This window comes from Oratosquilla oratoria, chromosome 26 (genome assembly GCF_046742065.1).
Source record: "Oratosquilla oratoria isolate Oo_2021 chromosome 26, ASM4674206v1, whole genome shotgun sequence".
Lineage (NCBI taxonomy): Eukaryota > Metazoa > Arthropoda > Malacostraca > Stomatopoda > Squillidae > Oratosquilla > Oratosquilla oratoria.
Genome location: NC_134802.1, coordinates 52,272,431 through 52,294,048, shown reverse-complemented (window position 1 = coordinate 52,294,048; position 21,618 = coordinate 52,272,431). Strand labels below are relative to the sequence as shown.

The window sequence follows — 21,618 nt, the reverse complement described above, 5'->3', positions numbered from 1 at the left end:
TAGAGTTTTTTTTTATACAGGATTATGGTAGTATGATAGAACAAAGGAATAATCGATTCTTTATAGACATTTTTAATCAAAGGAATCAGACAAAATAATTGATCAAAGGAATAATTAATTTTCTATAGGTAATTGTTTAATAAATTGAATACAAGTTTTATAAATCGTTAGTTCGTCCACATTTGGAATATGCTGTTTCCGTATGGTCACCGAATCTCATTAAAGACATTGACAGACTGGAAAAAGTACAACGGTGAGCCACAAAACTGATTCCAAATATCAAAAATAAATTATACGAAAATCGACTAAAACACATGAATCTGTTTTCCCTAAAAAAGCGTAGACTCAGACGTGACTTGATACAGGTCTTTAAGATTTTAAAGGGAATTGACAACATCAAAAGTGACCAAATTTTCACATTGAATGAGAATCAGACAAGAAACAATGGTCTCAAACTGTCCGGAAATAGATTCAATTTGGAAGTGGGTAGAAACAACTTTCCCAACCGTGTAGTTAATGAATGGAATAAACTTCCTGCACAGGTAGTGCAATGTAGTTCAGTTCGAAGCTTTAAGAATCATTTAGATAAATACCTAAGATGCTGTAATGATTATAATTTATCTTATATTATTTGTTTTTGTTTTGTTATCTTTTGTCTGTCTGATTTTCATTTATCATTAGTTACATGTCAATTTATTATTATTTACTATTTACCTGTTTGTTTATTATTTAACTATACCTATGCATTTATTTATGTATTTTATTTGTTACTTACATTATTATAGTTTTTATTTATTATTTTATTATTAATATGATTTTTTTTCGCATCCGACCTAGATATGGATCAAAAGGTCTCCTGTCGGTATGCTCCACCTTTGTAATCCTTTGTAAAACCATGAAGGAGTTCTATCTTTTTCTCTTCTCTTGGAAAGGATCTCCGCCTCACAGTCTGACCCGAACAAACACTTTATATCAGAGATTATTTCATCGCTCAAATGACAGCTACTTTCTTGAAAGTCCTGTCGGATTCTGTTAGAGTCTGTCGAGGTCCGTCGGGTTCTGTTGGAGTCTGCCGGAATTTTTTGGAATCTGTCGAGGTCCGTCGGATTCTGTCAGAATCCTTTAGAGTCTGTCGAGGTCCGTCGGATTCTGTCGGAGTCTGTTGGAGTCTGTCGAGGTCTGTCGGATTCTGTCGGAGTCTGCCGGATCTACGTCAATTCTTTCCGGGGCTTCGGCGGATTCCTTTCCTGAGACCTTCGTCAGGTTAAGTTGAGGACCCGCAAGGGACATATTGATCACGCCAGTCTACCCTCTCAGGCGTCCCTCCTGCAAGATGACCTGGGAGACAGGCCAGATTTGGTTACTCTCTCTCTCTCTCTCTCTCTCTCTCACACACACACACACACACACACACACACACACACACACACACACACACACACACACACACACACACACACACACACACACACACACACATAAATACATACGCGCACACACACACAGCCACACACACACGAGCGCGCGCGCACATACACACACACATAAATACATACGCACACACACACACACACACACACACACACACACACACACACACACACACAAAAAATAAATACATACGCGCATATGTGCGCGCGCGCGCACACACACACACACACACATAAGTGCTCGGGTGCATCTAATGACTATGAAAGTTATGTATCAATACAGAGAGATTTAAAAAAGACAATAAGAAAAAGAAAACGACAATACGAAATGAACATCGCTGAGAAATCCAAAGAGAATCCCAAAGAATTCTATAGTTACATTAGAGATAAAAAGGTTGTTAGGAATCACATTGGTCCACTATTATCTGCTGACGGTCAACTTGAATATTCAAATGAAGGAATGTGTAATCTCTTAAACAATTATTTTAGCTCGGTATTCGTAAACGAAACACCTCAAAGTGAATTCCAAACTGAAACCTGTGAAAAGTCTAGGGTAAACTTACTCACTACGGTAAATATAACAAAAGAAAAAATTAAAAGGTGTATAGACAAACTCAAAGTTAATAAAACACCAGGGCCTGACGGTTGGCATCCAAGAATCTTAAAGGAAATGAAAAATGAGATTGTTGTTCCATTAGAAATTATTTTCAAGAAATCCATCATATCCGGAGATGTCCCAAGAGAATGGAAGCTAGCTAACGTTACTCCCATATTCAAAAAAGGTGACAAAAAGAAACCAAATAACTATAGGCCTATTAGTTTGACTTCGATCGTAGGAAAAATAATGGAAACTATCATCAGAGATGCTATCGAATATCATTTAGAAAGTAACCGTTTGATAAATGATAGCCAACATGGTTTCAGACGGAAACGTTCTTGCGTGACTAACTTACTCGAATTCTACAACACAGTTATCTCGAATTATGACAAAAGAAACAATATAGATTTAATATATCTAGACTTTGCAAAAGCTTTTGATACCGTCCCACACGAAAGACTACTTACTAAATTAGCTTTGCATGGAATAAGTGGTAGCCTATTAGGTTGGACTAGTAATTGGTTGAAAGGTCGAAAACAGAGAGTTGTTTTAAATGGAAAAACTTCTGGATGGAAAAGTGTTGCAAGTGGAGTTCCTCAGGGTTCCGTTCTTGGGCCACTTCTATTCATAGTATATATAAATGATATAGACCATGGACTAAAATCTACTGTTTCCAAATTTGCTGATGATACAAAACTGTGCGGAGTGGCAAATGATCACTCAAACCAATTAGATATTCAAGAAGATTTAGATCAATTACAGCAATGGTCTGAAAAGTGGCTAATGAAATTTAACACAAGTAAATGCAAGGTAATGCACATAGGTAAAAATAACAGCAAGTACGATTACAAGTTATTTGGAAATTCGTTAACAAAAGTGGATAGTGAAAAAGATCTCGGCGTAATTATCAGTAACGACCTCAAATCATCCAAGCAGTGTACTTCAGCCTCTGAGAAAGCAAATAAGATTCTGGGATTGATTGCGCGATCTTTTGATTTCAAAAGTCCATCACTCATTAACAAGCTATATAAATCGTTAGTTCGTCCACATTTGGAATATGCTGTTTCCGTATGGTCACCGAATCTCATTAAAGACATTGACAGACTGGAAAAAGTACAACGGCGAGCCACAAAACTGATTCCAAATATCAAAAATAAATCATACGAAAATCGACTTAAGCACATGAATCTGTTTTCCCTAAAAAAGCGTAGACTCAGAGGTGACTTGATACAGGTCTTTAAGATTTTAAAGGGAATTGACAACATCAAAAGTGACCAAATTTTCACATTGAATGAGAATCAGACAAGAAACAATGGTCTCAAACTGTCCGGAAATAGATTCAATTTGGAAGTAGGTAGGAAACAACTTTGCCAACCGTGTAGTTAATGAATGGAATAAACTTCCTGCACAGGTAGTGCAATGTAGTTCAGTTCGAAGCTTTAAGAATCATTTAGATAAATACCTAAGTAAGATGCTGTAATTATTATAATTTATGTTATATTATTTGTTTTTGTTTTGTTATAATTTGTCTGTCTGATTTTCATTTATTATTAGTTATATGTCAATTTATTATCATTTACTATTTACCTGTTTGTTTGTTATTCAACTATACCAATGCATTTATTTATGCATTTTAATTGTTATTTACATTGTTATAGTTTTAATTTATTATTAATATGATTTTTTTTTTTTTTTTTTTTTTTTTTTTTGCATCCGACCTAGATATGGATCAAAAGGTCTCCTGTCGGCATGCTTTGCCTTTGTAATCCTTTGTAATCCTTTGTAAATACATACACGCACACACACACACACACACACACACACACACACATACACACACACATAAATACATACGCGCGCACACACACACACACACACACACAAACACACACACACACACACAAACACACACACACACAAACACACACACACACACACACACACACACACACACACACACACACACACACACACACACACACACACACACACACACACACACACACACACACACACATGCACACTGTTACGTCCCCCAGCATTTGATGAGAAATCTCCAGCATTTGATAAGAAATCCTTTTCCAAGCACCAAAAGAGAGTGACAAGAGTTTTATGCTTTGATTAACAATCAAAGTCAGAAGGAGGAAAACCCTGTATTATTAACAGACAACATTTTATTACTACTTCTACTTTATATACAAAATTCACAATTCATTTATATATAATCATGTAATTATCAAGCTATGACATGAACCGTCAAACAAATATTGTATATGTGTATATATATATATATATATACATTATACATATATATATATATATATATACATATATATATATATACATATATATATATATATACTTGTGTGTGTGTGTGTGTGTGTGTGTGTGTGTGTGTGTGTGTGTGTGTGTGTGTGTGTGTATGTGTGTTTGCGTGTGTGTATATACATATATATACATATATATATATATATACATATATATATATATATATACAGTATATGTATACATGTATATATATTTAGTGTAGAGATTCTTCCCGAGTCACGTAAGAATGCAGCGTTCCTCTGGTTCGAAGGAGTGTTACTAAAGTCCCTAAAATAGCAACATAAAACCTTCATGCATTCAGTACCGCGTACGGGGCTCATGAGTAAGGATTTTGTTCTGGTTGACTCCAGACGATTTTATTCAGCTAAGGAACAGCCATCTGACAGAAGAGGTTAATATACTAAAACCAACATGATGGACGATCTATTCATATCAAATAACGAGAGTATTACAAAGGCAACGCTAAGAACAGTAGAGCAAGACTTCATCGAGACGGAAGGTGCGAAGGTCCCCAACAATGGGAGCAGGGAGTGGAATGAATTCCTACTACTAATCCCACTGTACTCCCTCAGGTATTTCTGCGCATGCGCACTCCGACGGGGTCCATGGACTCTTGGTGGTGTCTATGACGAAGGGTATGGGCAAGGCGTCTGCTTCCAGCTTTGCCAGGAACTCGATCGCTCGGGATACCATGAGGTTACCAGAAATCGCTGGATTTGGCCCTATGAACAGCGTACCAAAAAGAATAATTACAAGCGTAAGAGATGGATTAGCCAGTGTTCGAAGTGTAGTGGAAAATGTTTTCTCTCGCTCCATTCTGTACCTCCAGTGCTTTTTCATGAATGTGATCGAATACTACAACGACCTCGGAAGGCCCGCTGACAATGAAACAGAGAATTCTCTAGGGTTTAAAGGGAGTAAGTCTGCATCCAGTATTGTTAGCCAAGGAGAGCTCAACTGTCCGCAGTAGGAAGAAAGTGATGAAATCATATCTTCCATCCGTCTCATGTTCGACAGCAATCAGTCTAAGAAGACAGTGGGTAAAAGGAGAACAACCGAAAGATTACCGTCGTGGTTTCCTTTGAAGATAGATTACGAAAGGCGTGCTTCTTGGATTCCGGTAGCCTTCAGACCGCGATCTTGTAAACCGGACTATCCAGCGAAGATCTCAATAGAAAGTGCCCAACCTCTTTCACATGCTATCCCAACCTCTTCTATATGCAAGCTCGAAGACCAACAAGGAAGTGTCTGTGACCGTTATGATGAAATAATGGCGGACGTTAAGTATTTGTTTGAATCCTGGTGTAACAGTAAGATGTTCTATAACAGACTGGAGAAGAATCGGTTTCCATCATGGATTCCGATCACTATTGAACCCGAAAGACGGGCATCGTGGATCCCCGTGAGATTTACATCAAAACCAGAGAAAACATTGAAGAAAGCATCACTACACTTGGTTAGACCGATCACATTCCTCCATAACCTATATTAGGCAGAAAGGGAAACTGTGCTTAATTACAGACTGGAGAAGAATCGGTTTCCATCATGGATTCCGATCACTATTGAACCTGAAAGACGGGCATCGTGGATCCCAGTAAGATTTACATCAAAACCCGAGAAAACATTAAAGAAAGCATCCCTACACTTGGTTAGACCGATCACATTCCTCCGTAACCTATATGAGGCAGAAAGGGAAACTGTGCTTAATTACATAAATTGCAATACAGATGACCTTACCATCGCCTCAAGTCAGCTTCACACTTCTATCAAAGGGACGACAGAGGATAGCGAAGAAGCAATTGAAAGCATTAGATCATTGTTTTGGAAAGCAGACGCTTCTTGGAAGATAAAAACTAAAATTGAGATGGATGACAGCGTTCTTGAAAGCATTAGGTACTTGTTCGGACAGAGTTCTGAGAACGAGTCCTTCCAATATACAAAAGAGAAAGAGAGGATCCCTTCATGGGTACCATTGTTCCTCGATTTTGAACGGCGTCCCTCATTTATCCCGGTTAAGTTCAGATCAGTGCCCAAGACCAAAATACCTTGCAAAACAACACTACAGCCCAACCAGCCCGATTTAATCCTCAAAGGAAAGCACACACAGACAAAGCAAAGGAACTTACCATCTGTAAAGTTACCTTGTGCAAACTTTAAAAGGAGTAGTAATCAGTTCTTTAACTTCATACTCCAAACTCAATCTGTGACTTTGAAAGCAAAATCGTTCACTGTTCCTCGATTTTGAACGGCGTCCCTCATTTATCCCGGTTGAGTTCAAATCAGTGCCCGAAAGCAATTTACCTTGCAAAACAACACCACAGCTCAACCAGCCCGATGTAATCCTTAAACACAGACTAAATTAGAAAAAGGAAAGGTTGTTGTCTTATTTAACCTGTAAGGAAAAGGACAATTGTCTCTATAAAACCACCAAAACCCATCGTTCAGAGCATGTGTGAAGCAGAAAGCAAACTGAAAGAGGAAACGCTGGAAAGCATCAGATATCTCTTCATTACAGAACGAGATGGTAACTCTTACCATGGCCTAAAAGAGAAAGAAAGACATCCTTCGTGGATCCCAATAGTGCTGGAATTCGAAAGACGTCCATCGTGGATTCCATGGACCTTAAAAAAATAAGAAAAGAACGCTGAGATCAAAACGTCTCATTAAAGCCCATTCACATCAGTTATCAAAACTCACCACGGAGGCAAAAATGGAATGATGTGTCTTCACATCAACTACAGCCCAAATCAACCGGTTCCATTCGTCCATGAAAGTGACCAATTAAAGCAGTAGATTGAAGGTGGCAAGCGAACTGGCAGCCAAAGCTTTCAACTCCAGAGGAGTAAAGACCCCATCAAAACAAATTGCTGACGGAAAGCGTTCATCATTGAGCCACAGTCGCATTCAGCTCACAACGACATGATTATAATGCCCAGTGAAATAATCAATGGCAAAATATCATTTGCTTTCAGTATCAGTCGCATAGTAATGGTAAACTATTGCGTATCATGGTATCCAGAGTAAGGTAAAAGCAAGACATTATGTGTTTTGGTAAAGGTAAGATAAAGCACTAGTATTTATGGCATGGTAATGGTATGGTTTAATGCGTATTTGGTATTTGCATGGCATGGTCTAATATAATGCGCTTTGGTTTGGTATGGTAATGGTCAATTTTGATCATCATCATCATCATCATCATCATCATCATCATCATCATCATCATCATCACCATCATCATCATCATTTGTCTCTTGTTATCTGGATTTGACCCTGTGAGTGGGACCAACATCAAGAAAGCGTGCCACATGCATACACAACCGGATCACAATATAACATCACTACATACAATTCACGAATTGTGCTAGTAAAGGGCTTAGACCGAGTGGCTCTCCGAAGGCAATTGGCACCAAACTCTTGGTACCAAACGCTGATACACACAAAAAAGGACTAGTTTTAGCAGTAGTCTTAAGTACTGACCAACTCACATACATAACACACAACATCATATCGCATCCTATCCGTTCGCGTGCGCTCCTAATCTTACCTACAATAATCATTTCCTGTATGCCTGAATCCCGTTAATCTTTCTGTCTCCCTCTTCCTTTTCGTAATTTCTCTCTATTTCTTTCTCTGTTCCCATTCTTCCTGTGTGGTGCTGTGATATTATGTAATGTTATGTAATGTCAGAGTAGTGCGGAAGCATTTCTACTCCCTGTATGGGAATGTTTTGCTCTCAAAGCTAAAGGCAAATTTGCACTGCCCTGAAAATATGTATATATGAACGTTCCGAGGCAAATTTCAGTCGTAATCTGTATACCATATAAATGAAATATGAAGACACAAAGAACAAGGAGATAATCAGTTATAAATAATTGTCGTTTTTTCTAGGTCACGTGTATAAATGAAAATGATCACGAAGTCACTGTAACAGAAAACGGGTGTTAAGTAAAGTAAGAAAGAAAACGATCCACTTTTGAGGACAAGTTAAATAGGTGCAAGAACTACACCGTACAAAGCACACATATGCATACACTATCAGGTCAGTTACTCTTAGGGCCCTCACATAAGGGGGGGGGGGGCAGGGTGTGTGTATATGCCCTGGGGAGGGGCATATTTAAGGGAGCGGCAATACTAGTCTGGATATGCCGCCCACAAGACTGACAAAATAATTATAATAAAAAAGATCAAAAGAGCCCTGACTATTTTACCGCAATATATGAATTTTGCGTTAGAATCAACAGAATATAAAATATTTTCCTTTATCCTTTCTGCAATAGGGACATTAAATAACCTATTTAAAATATGCTTAATTATTTCGCAAGCCAAAAGCTATATTAGGCAACAAGGAATGGTGGAGATGGTAAGTAGTGGTGAGGGTGGAGGGGGGGGAGGCGTAACTGAGCTTTGCCCCGTAGCGGCACATATTTTCAATTTCAATTTCAATTATAGGCATGTAAGGGCTCTAATTACTCTTTGAAGAAGACAAGAGAAAACGAATAAAAATAGCAATATATAGTTTCTTGAAATTACGAGAAAACAAGAAGAGGAAATAATCTGTAGCTCAAGTAGCAACAACGTGAAAAAATAGAAGACTTGAAGTGAAGCGACGTCAACACATGTTATGGTTCCCGACCTGCAACCTGAGCCCGAGGCAGAACCTGTTACACTACTTTAATGCACGCACACGAATATGTATGCATGTGTGCAAGAACACCACTGGACAAAATTAAACAGTAGACTGTAAGATCTTTCGTATATTACATATACAAACAACGTACAGAAAAAGGGGGAGATAAAAATAAACTACAAGGACTAAAAACATCTACTGGAATAAACGCTAGGACCTTGATTGTGTTGTCAACCGGTCATCCAAAGGTTTGAATTATGAAACTTAAAAGTGTTTTATGCTATTGTTTATCCTAGTGCTGGAAGGGGATAAACCCATTGCAAATTAGTAGATCCTTGTTTGAAATGGAAAAAGAGTCGAGTGCATGAGAACAGTGGTATAATTCGGGATATTTTGTATTGTGCAATCTTTACCAAATGGAACGGTTCTGTACCTATCAGGTTTGTAAAAGCGCGGGAAAAGTTAAAGAAATACATGTCTTTGCATATCACCAAGGCAGACAAAAGCAATGTTTTAGTTATTACGAACAAAAGTGACTATCAATATAAAGTTTTCGATCTACTTAAATATCTCGATGCTTATTGTGAACTTAAAAAAATACCAAGAAAATGGGTATTTTTTCACTGGCAACCAAAAAAATGACTGAAAAGGAAAGGAATACCTCTCTATACGCTCTATATTATTTATCTTTAAATTTATTATTATTCATTATTTACCTGTTTCTTTATTATTTAACTTTACCTGTTTATTTTTTACTTATTTGTCATTATTTATATTATTATAATCTTTATTTATTTATCATTATCATTTTTTGAGCATTCAACCTAGTTATGGACCAAAAGGTCCCCTGTCGGCATGCTCCTCCTTTATAATCCTTTGTAACTTCTCAAAACCCACATAAGTTCCATAGGTTCAGTTTTTTACAAGCTTTGAAAATGGTTTGCTACCCTTCTCTCTCAATTGCTTGGCACTATTTCTGAATCCTTTGTTCAAAATAGTGTAGATTTAGTACAAATTCTGAAATCCCTTCATGTTGAATACTCTTATAATCTTGTCAGTTTTTATATACAAATTTTATTTACTTCAATTCCTATTGATGATGTGTCGACATTTTTGCTCAACATCCTAAGTGACAGCAGTGAAGGTCTTCTTAAAGAACATATCTTGAAACTCATTAGGTTGTTTGTAGAAAACGCCTCTTGCATGTTTGAAGGGAAACATTACTCCCAAAATATTGGTTTAGCTATGGACAATTAATTCCCCTGTATTAGCCAATATTTATATGGACTTTTTTTAAGCTTACCTTCAAAGAAAGAGATATAGTATTGTGGCGAAATTGCATGTATGAGTGTTGCATAGTGTGCCAGGATGGTTGGTATGTGTGTAAGTGATGCGTGATGTCGGAGAGTCGAAGCATAAGCAAGGGGGTATGTAGCGGGGGTGTGCGTGGGGGGATGCCGGGGGTGGTCCCGGCAGCGATTTTTTTTTTTTTCCACGCAAGTTGCGGACCCCAATATTAACAACAGCCAATCAGAACGCACCTGACTCTCAGGCATCATACGCGTGCACGTGTATTTACGTTTTGGATGAATAGAGGGAAGAAGAGGGGAAACGGTCATAGCAGAACTTTAAAAACCTTTTTCATGTGCAGAATTATCATATCATTCCCCTATAGTAGCGTCACCTTGTTGCCATGCCCCTTCACCACGGGCCACATCGCACGTCTGGCACCATTAGCTTTCACCAGTGAATTTTGATAACCATAGAAAATATGATGAAGCCAGTTTGTTTAGAGAGTATGGGGGTCACGCAGGCACGACTACAATAAATATAATCAAGAAGCCGATATCGGCATCCTCGCGTACACACTTGCAATCCTCATGACGCCTACGTAGGCGTCATCTTATGGAAGTGACGAGGGCGTGAAAGTTTGGGTTGTACACATCCGTTCGTTCGGGACTTTTCGTACTCTGGCTGATCGTGCCAAACGTATTTCTACAACACACATAGAAATGTATAAATAGCGTGATATATAGTGAGACTTGCATAAGGCATCCAGTGTCTGCAGGGACCCAAGCTATGGGGTGGGGGGGGGTACAAGGAATCTAGTGTCTGCAGAGTCCCAAGCTATGGGAGGTGGGGGGGGGGGGTACAAGGAATCTGGTGTCTGCAGAGTCCCAAGTTATTAGGAGGGGGGGGGAGGCTCCAAGGCATCCAGTTTCTGCAGAGGGCCAAGCCATTTGGGGGTGGGGGTGCCGTGTAAACCCCCCCCCCCATGGCTTGGGCCACTGGAGAAACTGTTGGCCTGGGACCCCTCCCCCCCCCCCAATAGCTTGGGCCTCTGCAGACAATGGATGCTTTTTACCCCCCACGCGTATGATGCCTAACGTGACGTATGAGAGTCAGGTGCGTTCTGATTGGCTGTTGTTAATTTTGGGGTCCGCAACTCGCGTGGGAAAAAAAATTCGCGTCCCGGCATCGCCTGCGATACCCTCGCTAAAAGAGAGTAAGCCTAGCATTGGTGTTGAACACACGTGTAAAATCCTCATGTTCGCTAAGCAGAATAAACAAGAGAAGAACTTGTGATTCCATGATCACGGCCGACGAGAAAGAGAAAAAGGTGAGTTAATGTACATGCGAATACGTAACAGTATGGTTCCAGCATGTAGATGATATTTTATGTTTTTGGCTGAAATCTCTATTGCAGAATTTCTTTTTAAACTATTTATTAAATTCACTCATAAAGTTGAAATAAAAAATGACTCATTTTCTTGGATATAGAAATTATTAGGGATAATAATAACATTAAAACTAAGATATATAGAAAAGCTACAAACATTCTGTCACATGTTCATTATTATTCCGGTCATCATATTACTGTAAAAAAAATCATTATTCGGTTCTATGTGCCTTAGAGCTTATAGGATTTCAGATCCTGAATTTTTGCAGGAAGAACTGAACATCCAAAACATTGGTAATAAAAATCCAACAACATTATCGGCTGAGAAGAAACCTGCACAGCGAAGCTATATCGGTAATCCCCTACCACACTCCTGGCCAAATGGCCACTTCCGAAAGGGAGTGTGTGGTTGGACATTCCGCATAAATCATCGGAAATTTAAAATTCCCGGCTCTGTGCAGGTGGCGCAAGCGTCTACAACCCCACCTCCCCCTCCCTATCCCCTCCCTTCTTACTCGGCCGCACGGATTGAGCCGTCACTTAGCATCGCGGAACCAGACGAGTCGGTCACTCAACAACCCACCTTCTTTCATGCCGGTAAGTCTGGTTCCAGCTCGTGCTCTTGTGTTCTCGTAGGGAGTTCTCCTGCAGTTTTTCCCCTTTGGTGTTGTGTCCAGACACCTTTGGGACACCCCGTCTATGATTATCATTATTCTATTTTCAGACCAAACGCTTGTGTGTGGAATCCGGCTGCACAGCCAGGATCTCGTCAGACGGCCACCACGACCTCTGCTCCCGCCATGCCCCTTGTTTCTCACAAGCTGGCTTTAACCCCCTAGCCTGCGTTGTGTGCAAAGCGCGGGTTGAGGAGATTCGTGCTGCTCCTCCCAAAACCCGTTCCAAGCTAGCCGCCCTCGGACACCTTCGGGAGGCATGGCGCAGAGCTCGGAAATTGAAATCCGCTGACGACCCCCCCCCTGGTGTGGGCGGATCCGGCGTTAGGAGTGGAATTGGGCCTCGTTCGCCCTCGCCATCCGTCTCCCTATGTCTCCGAGACTTCCGTTGGTGGACAACCTGGGCCTCTCGGAGTACAAGGGGACGAGTCTGATGTTGCGGAGTATGGTGTCCCCGAGCGTCCTCAGGCCTCTCGGCAGCCCCATACATCCGAACATCAAGGGTCCTTAAAACCCTTACGGCTTGCTTTGTCAAGCACCCCCACGAACTCGTCTTCCTCCCTAGATCACTCATGTGAACCCGGCAGGAAATCTCGCTCGAAAAAGAGGTCTGCCTCACCGAGGTCCAGGACGCTCAGCTTGTCCCCACCCTCCACAGCCTCTCCCCCCAACTCACCCTCCCTTCCTCGCTCTCCTTTTCCTCGCCGTAAATCCCACAAGGGCAGGGAGCCGGAGGACGACACGAGGGGAGAGGGAACTCTGGCCGCCCAAGTGGCTGCCCTCCTTCCGTCCCTGGTAGGCCCCGTCCTTGAATCGGCCCTATCACATTATCCGGCCTTTCAGACCGCGCAAATCATAACGCACCCCTCTCCAGAGCAACCTCCTATTGAACCTACGGCTCTAGCCCCCCCTCCCACTCTCCCTCCTGGTCCTTCCCTCCGCCCCTCCGTGCCGGCGACAGGTATAGGACTAGAAGGCCCCTCTCAGGAGGAACCCCCCAATCAGACGTCCGTCGGGTTGGACGGGGTGGAGGACCACTACAGTTCTTTTCCTTATCCTCCTACCATGACGGACTCTTGAGTTCCGCCCCTTCTCATGGTGTGACCTTCCCCGGTCCTGGGAGTACTCGTTTGGAGAAGATCACAAGCTAGTGGCCTGGTCTCCCGACTACTCGCTACCGGAGGGCTGGAGGAGGAGAGATGACGTTATCCTAAAGTGGGCCAACGACGCGGAGGGGGCTAAGGTTCTATATAAGATTCGACCCCTCTCCGCCCCGGCCTCCACGCCCTCCAGGATTTCCACCTCTAACACTCTGGACGCATTAGGTGCTCTCCTGGAGAACCCTCGTTTAAACCCTGATGGGCATATGTTTGTCGACAGGTCGGGGGACTCACCGGCGGTAGCACTCTCCCCAAACGCCTGGTTCCCGCAGGAGAAAGGGGAGAAGGCCTTAGACATCCCTGCTCTCTTCGAGCGGGCCCAAGACCAACCCAAGACGGTTCCTCCTCGACGGCATATCCCTTCATCATTCCCCGTCGTCCTGCCACCACCCTTCGCGCCGGAGGGTCTGCGCGATTGCTTATGGCACTCTGGCAGGGACCCCGCCCTCCCCCATCAACTTAGTGAACCGGAGACTAAGTTGCTGACGACGGAGGCCTCGACCAGACAAGACCTTGCCTCTACCATCTCGACCGTCACGGCAATCGCGATGATGAGGAACTGGCTGACGACGCTCGCCACGAGCTTTGAGGACTTCCCGCGGGAAGAATTGAGGTGAGTGGGATATTTCAATGTATACAGAGGGTCCAGACCTGTCCTGGCGAGAGACGCTCAGGTAGCGTCTTCACCCAGGACGGAGCCTCTTGACTAGCACCCAAGGACGAGGTCGTTCGGAAACGACCTCGGCCTCGCATATGTTATACGTTCTACAATTGAGCGATGTGACTTTATTACACCCTCCGGGGATCGGGATCCTTCTCGCCCTACTAATTTGATTCGCGTGTTTTATGTATGCAGAGACACCCTGGCGGCACTCTCTACCGTGGCAGAGGGTACAGCCAACATGGCGTCATCAGCCCTACCCCCAGCAGCGAGGGCCTTCACCGCGGCTCGTTTGGCAGCTCGTCAGTCTGCAGCGCGGTCGGCCCCGGAGATAGCTCGCCGGGGCGTGGTGAGAGCAGCTCCCCTTTCCCGTGGTCTGTTCGACCAGGAAGCGACAGACCGCGTCTTCGCTACGGTCCCGACCGTCATCCAGATCCAACAACCATCCCAACCGAGACCTCGGCCCTTACCTGCTTACAGGTCCCACTCTATTCAGGCGCCCGCCCCCATACGCGCGCCAACAACAACAACAACAACAACAACATCAACAACAACAGCGGGCATACCGTCCACCACCCACAGGGAGGATAACCCAGCGCCCGCATCAGCAACAGCCCCAGACATTTCGGCGCCAACAATCGCAACACCACACCTCCTCCCAACCCCAGAGGACCACCAACCAACGAAAACATCAGCAGCAACAACAGCAAAAGTTCAAGAACTTCTGAAGGCCCCCAAGTGGGGTGTCTCCTGGGCTGGCACCACGCGTGGCCTGCGCACGGATGGGCCTCCAGGGTCATCCGCCAGGGACTCACCTGGCCTTGGGTCTCTCTCCCGGTGGGTCTCCTTACCTTTATCCTCTGAGGGAACTGTGGTGATACTCTTACATAGTATGGATAGTAACTTGCCCCAGCCCTTCAGGCTTGGGGGGGGGGGATATACACATTACTACCGATAAGCTGATTCCTTATTCTTTCCTCCCACAGCCACTACGCCACCCTCCCGCGTCATCCAAGGTGTCCTCTTCAGTGCTGCCCCACGTGAGAGACATGAAGGAAAAAGGAATAGTGGAACCAGCGACAGGTCGGGTCTTTCTGTCCCGTCTTTTTACCGTACCAAAGAAAGACCCAGGGAAAACGAGACTGGTTATGGACCTGAGCGCACTGAACAAATTTTTGAAACCCCTGCGATTCAAGATGGTGTCGGTGGCTCAGGTTCGGTCAGTGCTCCGGGAGGGAGACTGGTTAGCGTCCCTGGACCTTCAGGACGCATATTGGCATGTCCCCATCCACCCCCGATTTCGCCGGTTCCTGGCGTTCCAGGTCGGGAGGGAGACGTATCAATTTACCAGACTCCCTTTCGGACTCTCGCTTGCCCCGAGGGTCTTCACAAAGCTAGCGAGAGTGGTAGGCGCACGCTTGGCGGAGGCAGGCGTCTCCACACTCATGTACCTGGACGACTGGTTGATACATTCGCCCACCGAGGAGGGTGCATCAACCAATGTCTCGGTGGCTTTAAGAATCTTGACGGAGATGGGCTTCAAGGTAAACTGGGACAAATCTACCCTCACCCCTACACAAAAACTTCATTGGCTCGGGATCGAGTGGGACACGATCAACTCCTCCCTGTCACTGGCTCCAGACAACGCTCTTCGGACACTCCGCTGTGTCAGGAGGGCATTCTTCTCCCAAACGTTCTCCCGCCGTCAGTGGGAGGGCCTGTTAGGTTGCCTCAACTTCGCGGCCCCGGCCCTTCCACTGGGCCGCTTGAAACACCGACGGCTAACGCGAGAGGTCAACAGGAGCATCCCACTCTTCCCGCGCGACCTTCCCAGGCCGGTACCCTCAACACTCCACAGCTTGTTACGTCCCTGGCTTCGGCCAGGGGTCCTACGCCAGTCAGTCCCATGGTCCCCGCCCCCACCTCGGATAACAGTAGCGACGGACGCCTCGGACCTAGGGTGGGGCTTCCAGTCGAGCTGGGGACATCAAGCGTGCGGGGGATGGTCGGAAGAGAGAAGGTCGCTACATATCAACCTTCGGGAGCTGATAGTGGTAAAAGAATGGCTCGAACGGCACCCCGAAATCTCCTACACGAGCGTCCGCTTCGATATGGACAATGTGACGGCAGTACAGTGCGTGCAGAGGCAAGGTACGGCCCGATCAGGTCCACTCCTAGCCCTGTCGGAGGACATCTTCGCCGAGGCATCACGCAGGGCCATTTCTCTCTCGGCGAAGTATGTTCCGGGCCGGGAGAACGAATGGGCGGACGCTCTATCCAGGTTCCGGGAGACATCGGTGGAGTGGCAACTACGTCCACAAGTGTTCGAGTCGCTCTCCCTCCGCTACGGCACCCCGGAGGTGGACCTATTTGCCTCCCCGAGCACGACCCAGCTCCCCCTCTTCCTCTCCTACAACCACAGAACACGCGCAGGAGGCCCGGACGCCTTCACGGAGGACTGGAACCGCTGGAAGTATGTTTACATATTTCCTCCTCCAGCGACAACGGTCCTCCTGAAGGTGGTGCAGACCCTCAGGTCCTTCAAGGGTCGGGTCCTCCTGATAGCTCCCTACTGGCCAGCTCAGCCGTGGTTCGGGGAGCTAATGAAGTGGTGCCCTTCTCCCCTTCTACTAGGGTCAGCCTGCCTGGCCAGCAGCCTTACCGCACCTCTCCAAGCGTCACTTCGACTTCACGCTTGGAGTTTCTACGGGGAGCTCTCGGCCAACTCTTCTCTACAGAGGCAGTAGACAAGATGCTGAGAGCTCACCGTCCATCCTCAGTGCGGCAATATGAATCCTGCTGGCGGAGATTCCAGGACTTCCTTCGGAGACACGCGATAGTGACCATCTCCGCTAGCACAGTTCTGGACTTCCTGTCTTGGCTAGCTGACACCACCAACAGGGCACCGGCGACAATCTCGGCTCACTACGCAGCCCTCGCTGATCCACTCTACTTCGGCATGAACATCACAGTGCCACAAAGGGCGCGAAACCTTCTAATGAAGGGGATCCGCGCCTCGAGAGAGCCGAGACGTCAGCCGGTCCTAGCCTGGTCCTTGCATCGTGTTCTGCAGTACCTGACGTTCGAAGGGACCATCATGGAGGAGGAACACTTCCTTCAACGTGCCGTCTTCCTGCTCGCCCTGGCTACGGGTTACAGGGCGTCACAGCTGGCGGCGATCACCCGCCACCAGTCCTTCTCCAAACTGGAGGAGGACTGCTCTGCCCTAACTCTCGCTCCATCACCTACATTCCTAGCCAAGAATGAGCAGGCGGACGACATGATTGGCCCTATCAGAATACCATCCTTCCTGGAGGAAGGAAACCCACACCCGCTGTGCCCGGTCCGTGCGTTTCAAGACTACGTGGAACGCACGGAAGGGGTGTCCGAGGATCATCTCTTCTACAATTCGAAATCTCGGAACCCCCTAACCCCGAGGTCCCTGGCGCGTTTACTTTGCCGCGTTATAGAGAAGGCCGACCCGGGCCATGCCCCCCACGCCCACAACATCAGAGGCCTCGCGGCATCGCTGGCGTTTCTCCGCACCCACTCTGTGGAACGGGTGCAGGACCTTGGGGGCTGGGCATCAGCAACTTCCTTCAGGACACGGTATCTCTACCACTCGATCACCCCTGTCCCATGTGTCGCCATGGGAACGGCTCCACCCCTCTCTTCGCAAGAGAAGGGGGGCAAAGGGCGACCGAGGGGTAGGGGAAGGCCCAGGAACCGCTGAGCAAGATACAATATTCTACATAGAATTTATGCACTATGTAAATTGTACAATATTATTTTTATAAAAAATAAACAAATAAATGAATATATATATATTGATATTGATATCGATATAAGTACTTGATGCTTTTTGTCTCCCCTCTACTGAATGATAAGATGAATAGTCTCCCATACGAGACACACGTAATAACGGCTTGAGCCCTGTCCTCGACTACAATTTGGGCTTCACCTTCTCCTCCCACCTATCCTCGTCTCATGCATAGCTTCGCTGTGCAGGTTTCTTCTCAGCCGATAATACTTCTTTGTCGCGGCTAGTGCCGCTTAAATCGTTTTTATCGGCTTAAGAAACCTGCACAGATTTAGGGTCCCTCCCTCCTCCCACAGGCGAAGCCTTCATTTCTCATTGAAGTGACGGCTCAATCCGTGCGGCCGAGTAAGAAGGGAGGGGATAGGGAGGGGGAGGTGGGGTTGTAGACGCTTGCGCCACCTGCACAGAGCCGGGAATTTTAAATTTCCGATGATTTATGCGGAATGTCCAACCACACACTCCCTTTCGGAAGTGGCCATTTGGCCAGGAGTGTGGTAGGGGATTACCGATATAGCTTCGCTGTGCAGGTTTCTTAAGCCGATAAAAACGATTTAAGCGGCACTAGCCGCGACAAAGAAGTATTCTTATCCAATGCCAAATCAGTTAAGAATTTTTTTTTCAATGGACCAAAAAACAAACCAGAAAATCAGGCGAAAACAAAGACCCTTGTATTACCGCATCGTGAAAATGTCATTAATATAATTCCCATTCTAGAAAAAATGATAATGATGTTCAAGTTACGTTTGAAAATGATCACACAGTTAAAAACACATAATTGAAAAGTCCTCGCGGCAATTCAATTGTGATTTCCTTGTAAAAACTGTATGTTCTACATCGGGCAGTCAGGAAAAGACATTAAGACCAGGATCCCTCAACACAAATGCAGCGTAAAGACAGCACAGTCAAGCGGTGGTATTTTTCAACACAAAACCATTCACGACCAACAACACATTGATTGGGACGGTTCCAAGAAATTAAGAGGGATAGAGAGAGAGAAAGGGGGGGGGAGAGAATTGTGCCATATTTCTGGTACACATGACAAAAATATGAACTTAAATTATGGTCATCATAAATGTGATAAATTGCTCATGGGCACACACACATGGGTAGTAGTGGTAAAAGACCATCCTTAAAATACTCCCTGGGAAGTGAAACCATTACAAAAACAAACGAGGAGAATTATTTTAGAGTTTATAAAAGGCAACCTGTCACCTGATAGACATATCAGCAAGACTGTGGGAGAGACGAACGGACAACTGTAAATGATCAAAGATGGCGTTTCACTGTATGGATGAAGAGACGATGAAAAAACTCACCGAAACCCTGATCCGTCCAAGACTGGAATATGCGTCATTGGTATGGTCCCCACACAGAGTGAAGGATGTAAGTAAGATCGAGAGAATACAAAGGGTAGCAACCAAACTGGTCCCCAACCTGGCAGATAAACCATATGAGGAGAGACTAAAAGCACTGGGTCTGCCAACTTTGAAAGATCGAAGAGAGAGAGGTGATATGACTACAGTATTCAGGTCACTAAAGGGGATAGATTGCACTGACTGAAGAGCTTTCCTGATTAAAGATGGGATGGTTTTAAGAGGTTATAGGATCAAATTAAGAAAGACCAAATGTCTAAAGGGTATGAAGAAATGCACTTTTCCATACAGATGCAAGAATGCTTGTTAATAGCTTAGGAAGTGATATAACCCAAGCTCAAACAATATAGAAGTTCAAATCTAAATATGATAATTGGGATACAGAATAAGTTGGAACCGTACGTGAATTTTAAGCTAGGTATGATAAACAATTAGAGAATAGGAGACGGGAACCAACGAGTATTGCTCCTTTTCCTGTACGAGTATAAATACAATTGGGTAAATGTAGTACTGTGGTCCCTAAATTCACTTCCATCGTTGATCTTATCCCGAAGAGGAAGCTCATCTGTGCCCTATTCTTGGAGCAGCAGAGGTTCAAGTCTTTGTTCCATCTACACTAGCGTTTCTTTTTAACATTTTCCAACCCTTAAGGCAGTGTTTCCCAAACTGGGGGGTAAATTATCCCCCTGGAGGTAATTTAACAAATTTTCGGGGGTAATGGAAGAGTGACAGAAGGAAAAAATAAGAATTATGAAAATCAAGAAGCCAAGAATTCCTCAAGTAGCTTCAATCATGCAACTCCATCCATCCCACTGACGTTCTTGACATCTTTGGCAATAGTCATTAGAGATGCACAATGTCCAAACACAATAAATAAACGAAAACATCTCTAGTGTTTTATCCATATATATCAACATTTTGTGAAAGGAGTTACATGCTTAATGTGGGATATCAAAATGGGTAACAAGCTGAAGAAGTTTGGGAACCACTGCCATAAGGCATCCCTGTAGTCAAATCTAGGCAATCTTGCACCCCCTAACTCTGATTAACTTCTGATTACTAAAATAACAAGGGAAAGTGAAGTAAAGCGAAGCATTGCTTGATCATTTATTTTGTGTGTTACTCCAGTCTAAAACCAACTGCCATCATGGTTTTCGAAATAAACAAGAAAACACAAGAAAAAGAAAAGAGCATGGGAATGATATTTTACTGCCACGTATTCAGCACTTCCCAGAACCACCTTGTATTCATTTCAGAATCTCTAGGAGGTTCTAGCAAGCCAAGTTAAGAAACTCTTATCTAGACGAACTGAATTCAGGGCGATTTACATCGTAATCCTCACGGCAAGGTAATCTAAAGTTGCCAGTGGCGACTGAGCCCTCCCTTCTGGCATTTCCCAGCTGGCATATGTTAACACCTGGATTCAATCATGCCAATGCCATCCTCACTATGCAAATAAATGATATATCAAAGTCTGAAACTTGATAATGAAGTTGGCCAACATCCAGCCAGATGCCACACATCAATGCAAGAAATGCTCACAAATGGGAACAGGAATAATATGATGTAGGTGAGGCATGATTTGGTGGGCGTTGTGCCTGGCCAACTGGGAATGTTCATCTGTTGCTGCAGTTGTGTTATCATTTGTCCTGGAGCATTTGACGTGGAATCGTGTGTCATGTGTGATTTACCTTGGTCTTTGGATCACGTGTTGGACTCGTGATCGACAGCTATTTCCCTCCCGGAAGAGAGCTCATAGCTCGTATGACCGATCTATGGGTAATGCTATGACCTTACACGCTCACACACACCCAACTCCCCGCCCACGTGAGTTGGAGTAACGACTCGAAGCGCAGCGATACTGGAATAAGTTCAGCCCTGGGCAGGATTCGACCCTGGTACCGCCGACACCGCCGTACTGATAGCCTGGGACCGCGCCACCGTGTGTGTGTATCAGAGTGAATATGTATGCATGCCTTTATACGTACGTAGCTTCTTGTGAACACTGTTTGTGTACCCAAATTGTATATCTGCACCTTGTATCTGTGTGAATTGTGGATGCATGAATGTCTTTATATATCTGATTCTTATATCTATATGAATTGTAAATATTGGCTGCTCCCACTGGATACAATTACTGTTGCTATTGATATCTTTGTGATTAAATTTCATTTTCTGTGAATTTTTTTGTAAATTGTTCAATGCTTGTCTATAAACTATTAGGGGAGAGCATTTTATAAGCTATTGCTTCCGCTTTCTCCTTTTCA

At 44.4% G+C, this 21,618-nt stretch overlaps 2 protein-coding genes across 2 annotated transcripts; both read left to right on the top strand.

Annotated features, from left to right (window-relative positions):
* The first annotated feature begins 5,047 nt into the window (after nucleotides 1-5,047).
* LOC143039348 (uncharacterized) lies at nucleotides 5,048-14,886 on the top strand. The gene is made up of 7 exons (XM_076209229.1): nucleotides 5,048-5,273; nucleotides 5,481-5,666; nucleotides 6,084-6,249; nucleotides 12,222-12,260; nucleotides 13,718-14,110; nucleotides 14,354-14,654; nucleotides 14,854-14,886. Exons 1-7 carry the CDS (start codon nucleotides 5,048-5,050, stop codon nucleotides 14,884-14,886), a joined length of 1,344 nt encoding a protein of 447 aa, XP_076065344.1.
* Nucleotides 14,666-18,256, top strand: LOC143039577 (uncharacterized). Its single transcript, XM_076209806.1, has 2 exons — nucleotides 14,666-14,995; nucleotides 15,145-18,256. Exons 1-2 carry the CDS (start codon nucleotides 14,941-14,943, stop codon nucleotides 17,889-17,891), a joined length of 2,802 nt encoding a protein of 933 aa, XP_076065921.1. The 5' UTR covers nucleotides 14,666-14,940; the 3' UTR covers nucleotides 17,892-18,256.
* Nucleotides 18,257-21,618: the final 3,362 nt, after the last annotated feature.

Coding starts and splice junctions, on each gene's coding strand:
- LOC143039577 (XM_076209806.1), top strand. CDS start 14,941: ATGGGCCTCCAGGGTCATCCGCCAGGGACTCACCTGGCCTTGGGTCTC. Junction 14,996..15,144: donor GGCCTTGGGTCTCTCTCCCG/GTGGGTCTCCTT, acceptor TTCCTCCCACAG/CCACTACGCCACCCTCCCGC.
- LOC143039348 (XM_076209229.1), top strand. CDS start 5,048: ATGAGGTTACCAGAAATCGCTGGATTTGGCCCTATGAACAGCGTACCA. Junction 5,667..6,083: donor GTTTGAATCCTGGTGTAACA/GTAAGATGTTCT, acceptor ATTGCAATACAG/ATGACCTTACCATCGCCTCA. Junction 14,111..14,353: donor TTCCCGCGGGAAGAATTGAG/GTGAGTGGGATA, acceptor TTATGTATGCAG/AGACACCCTGGCGGCACTCT.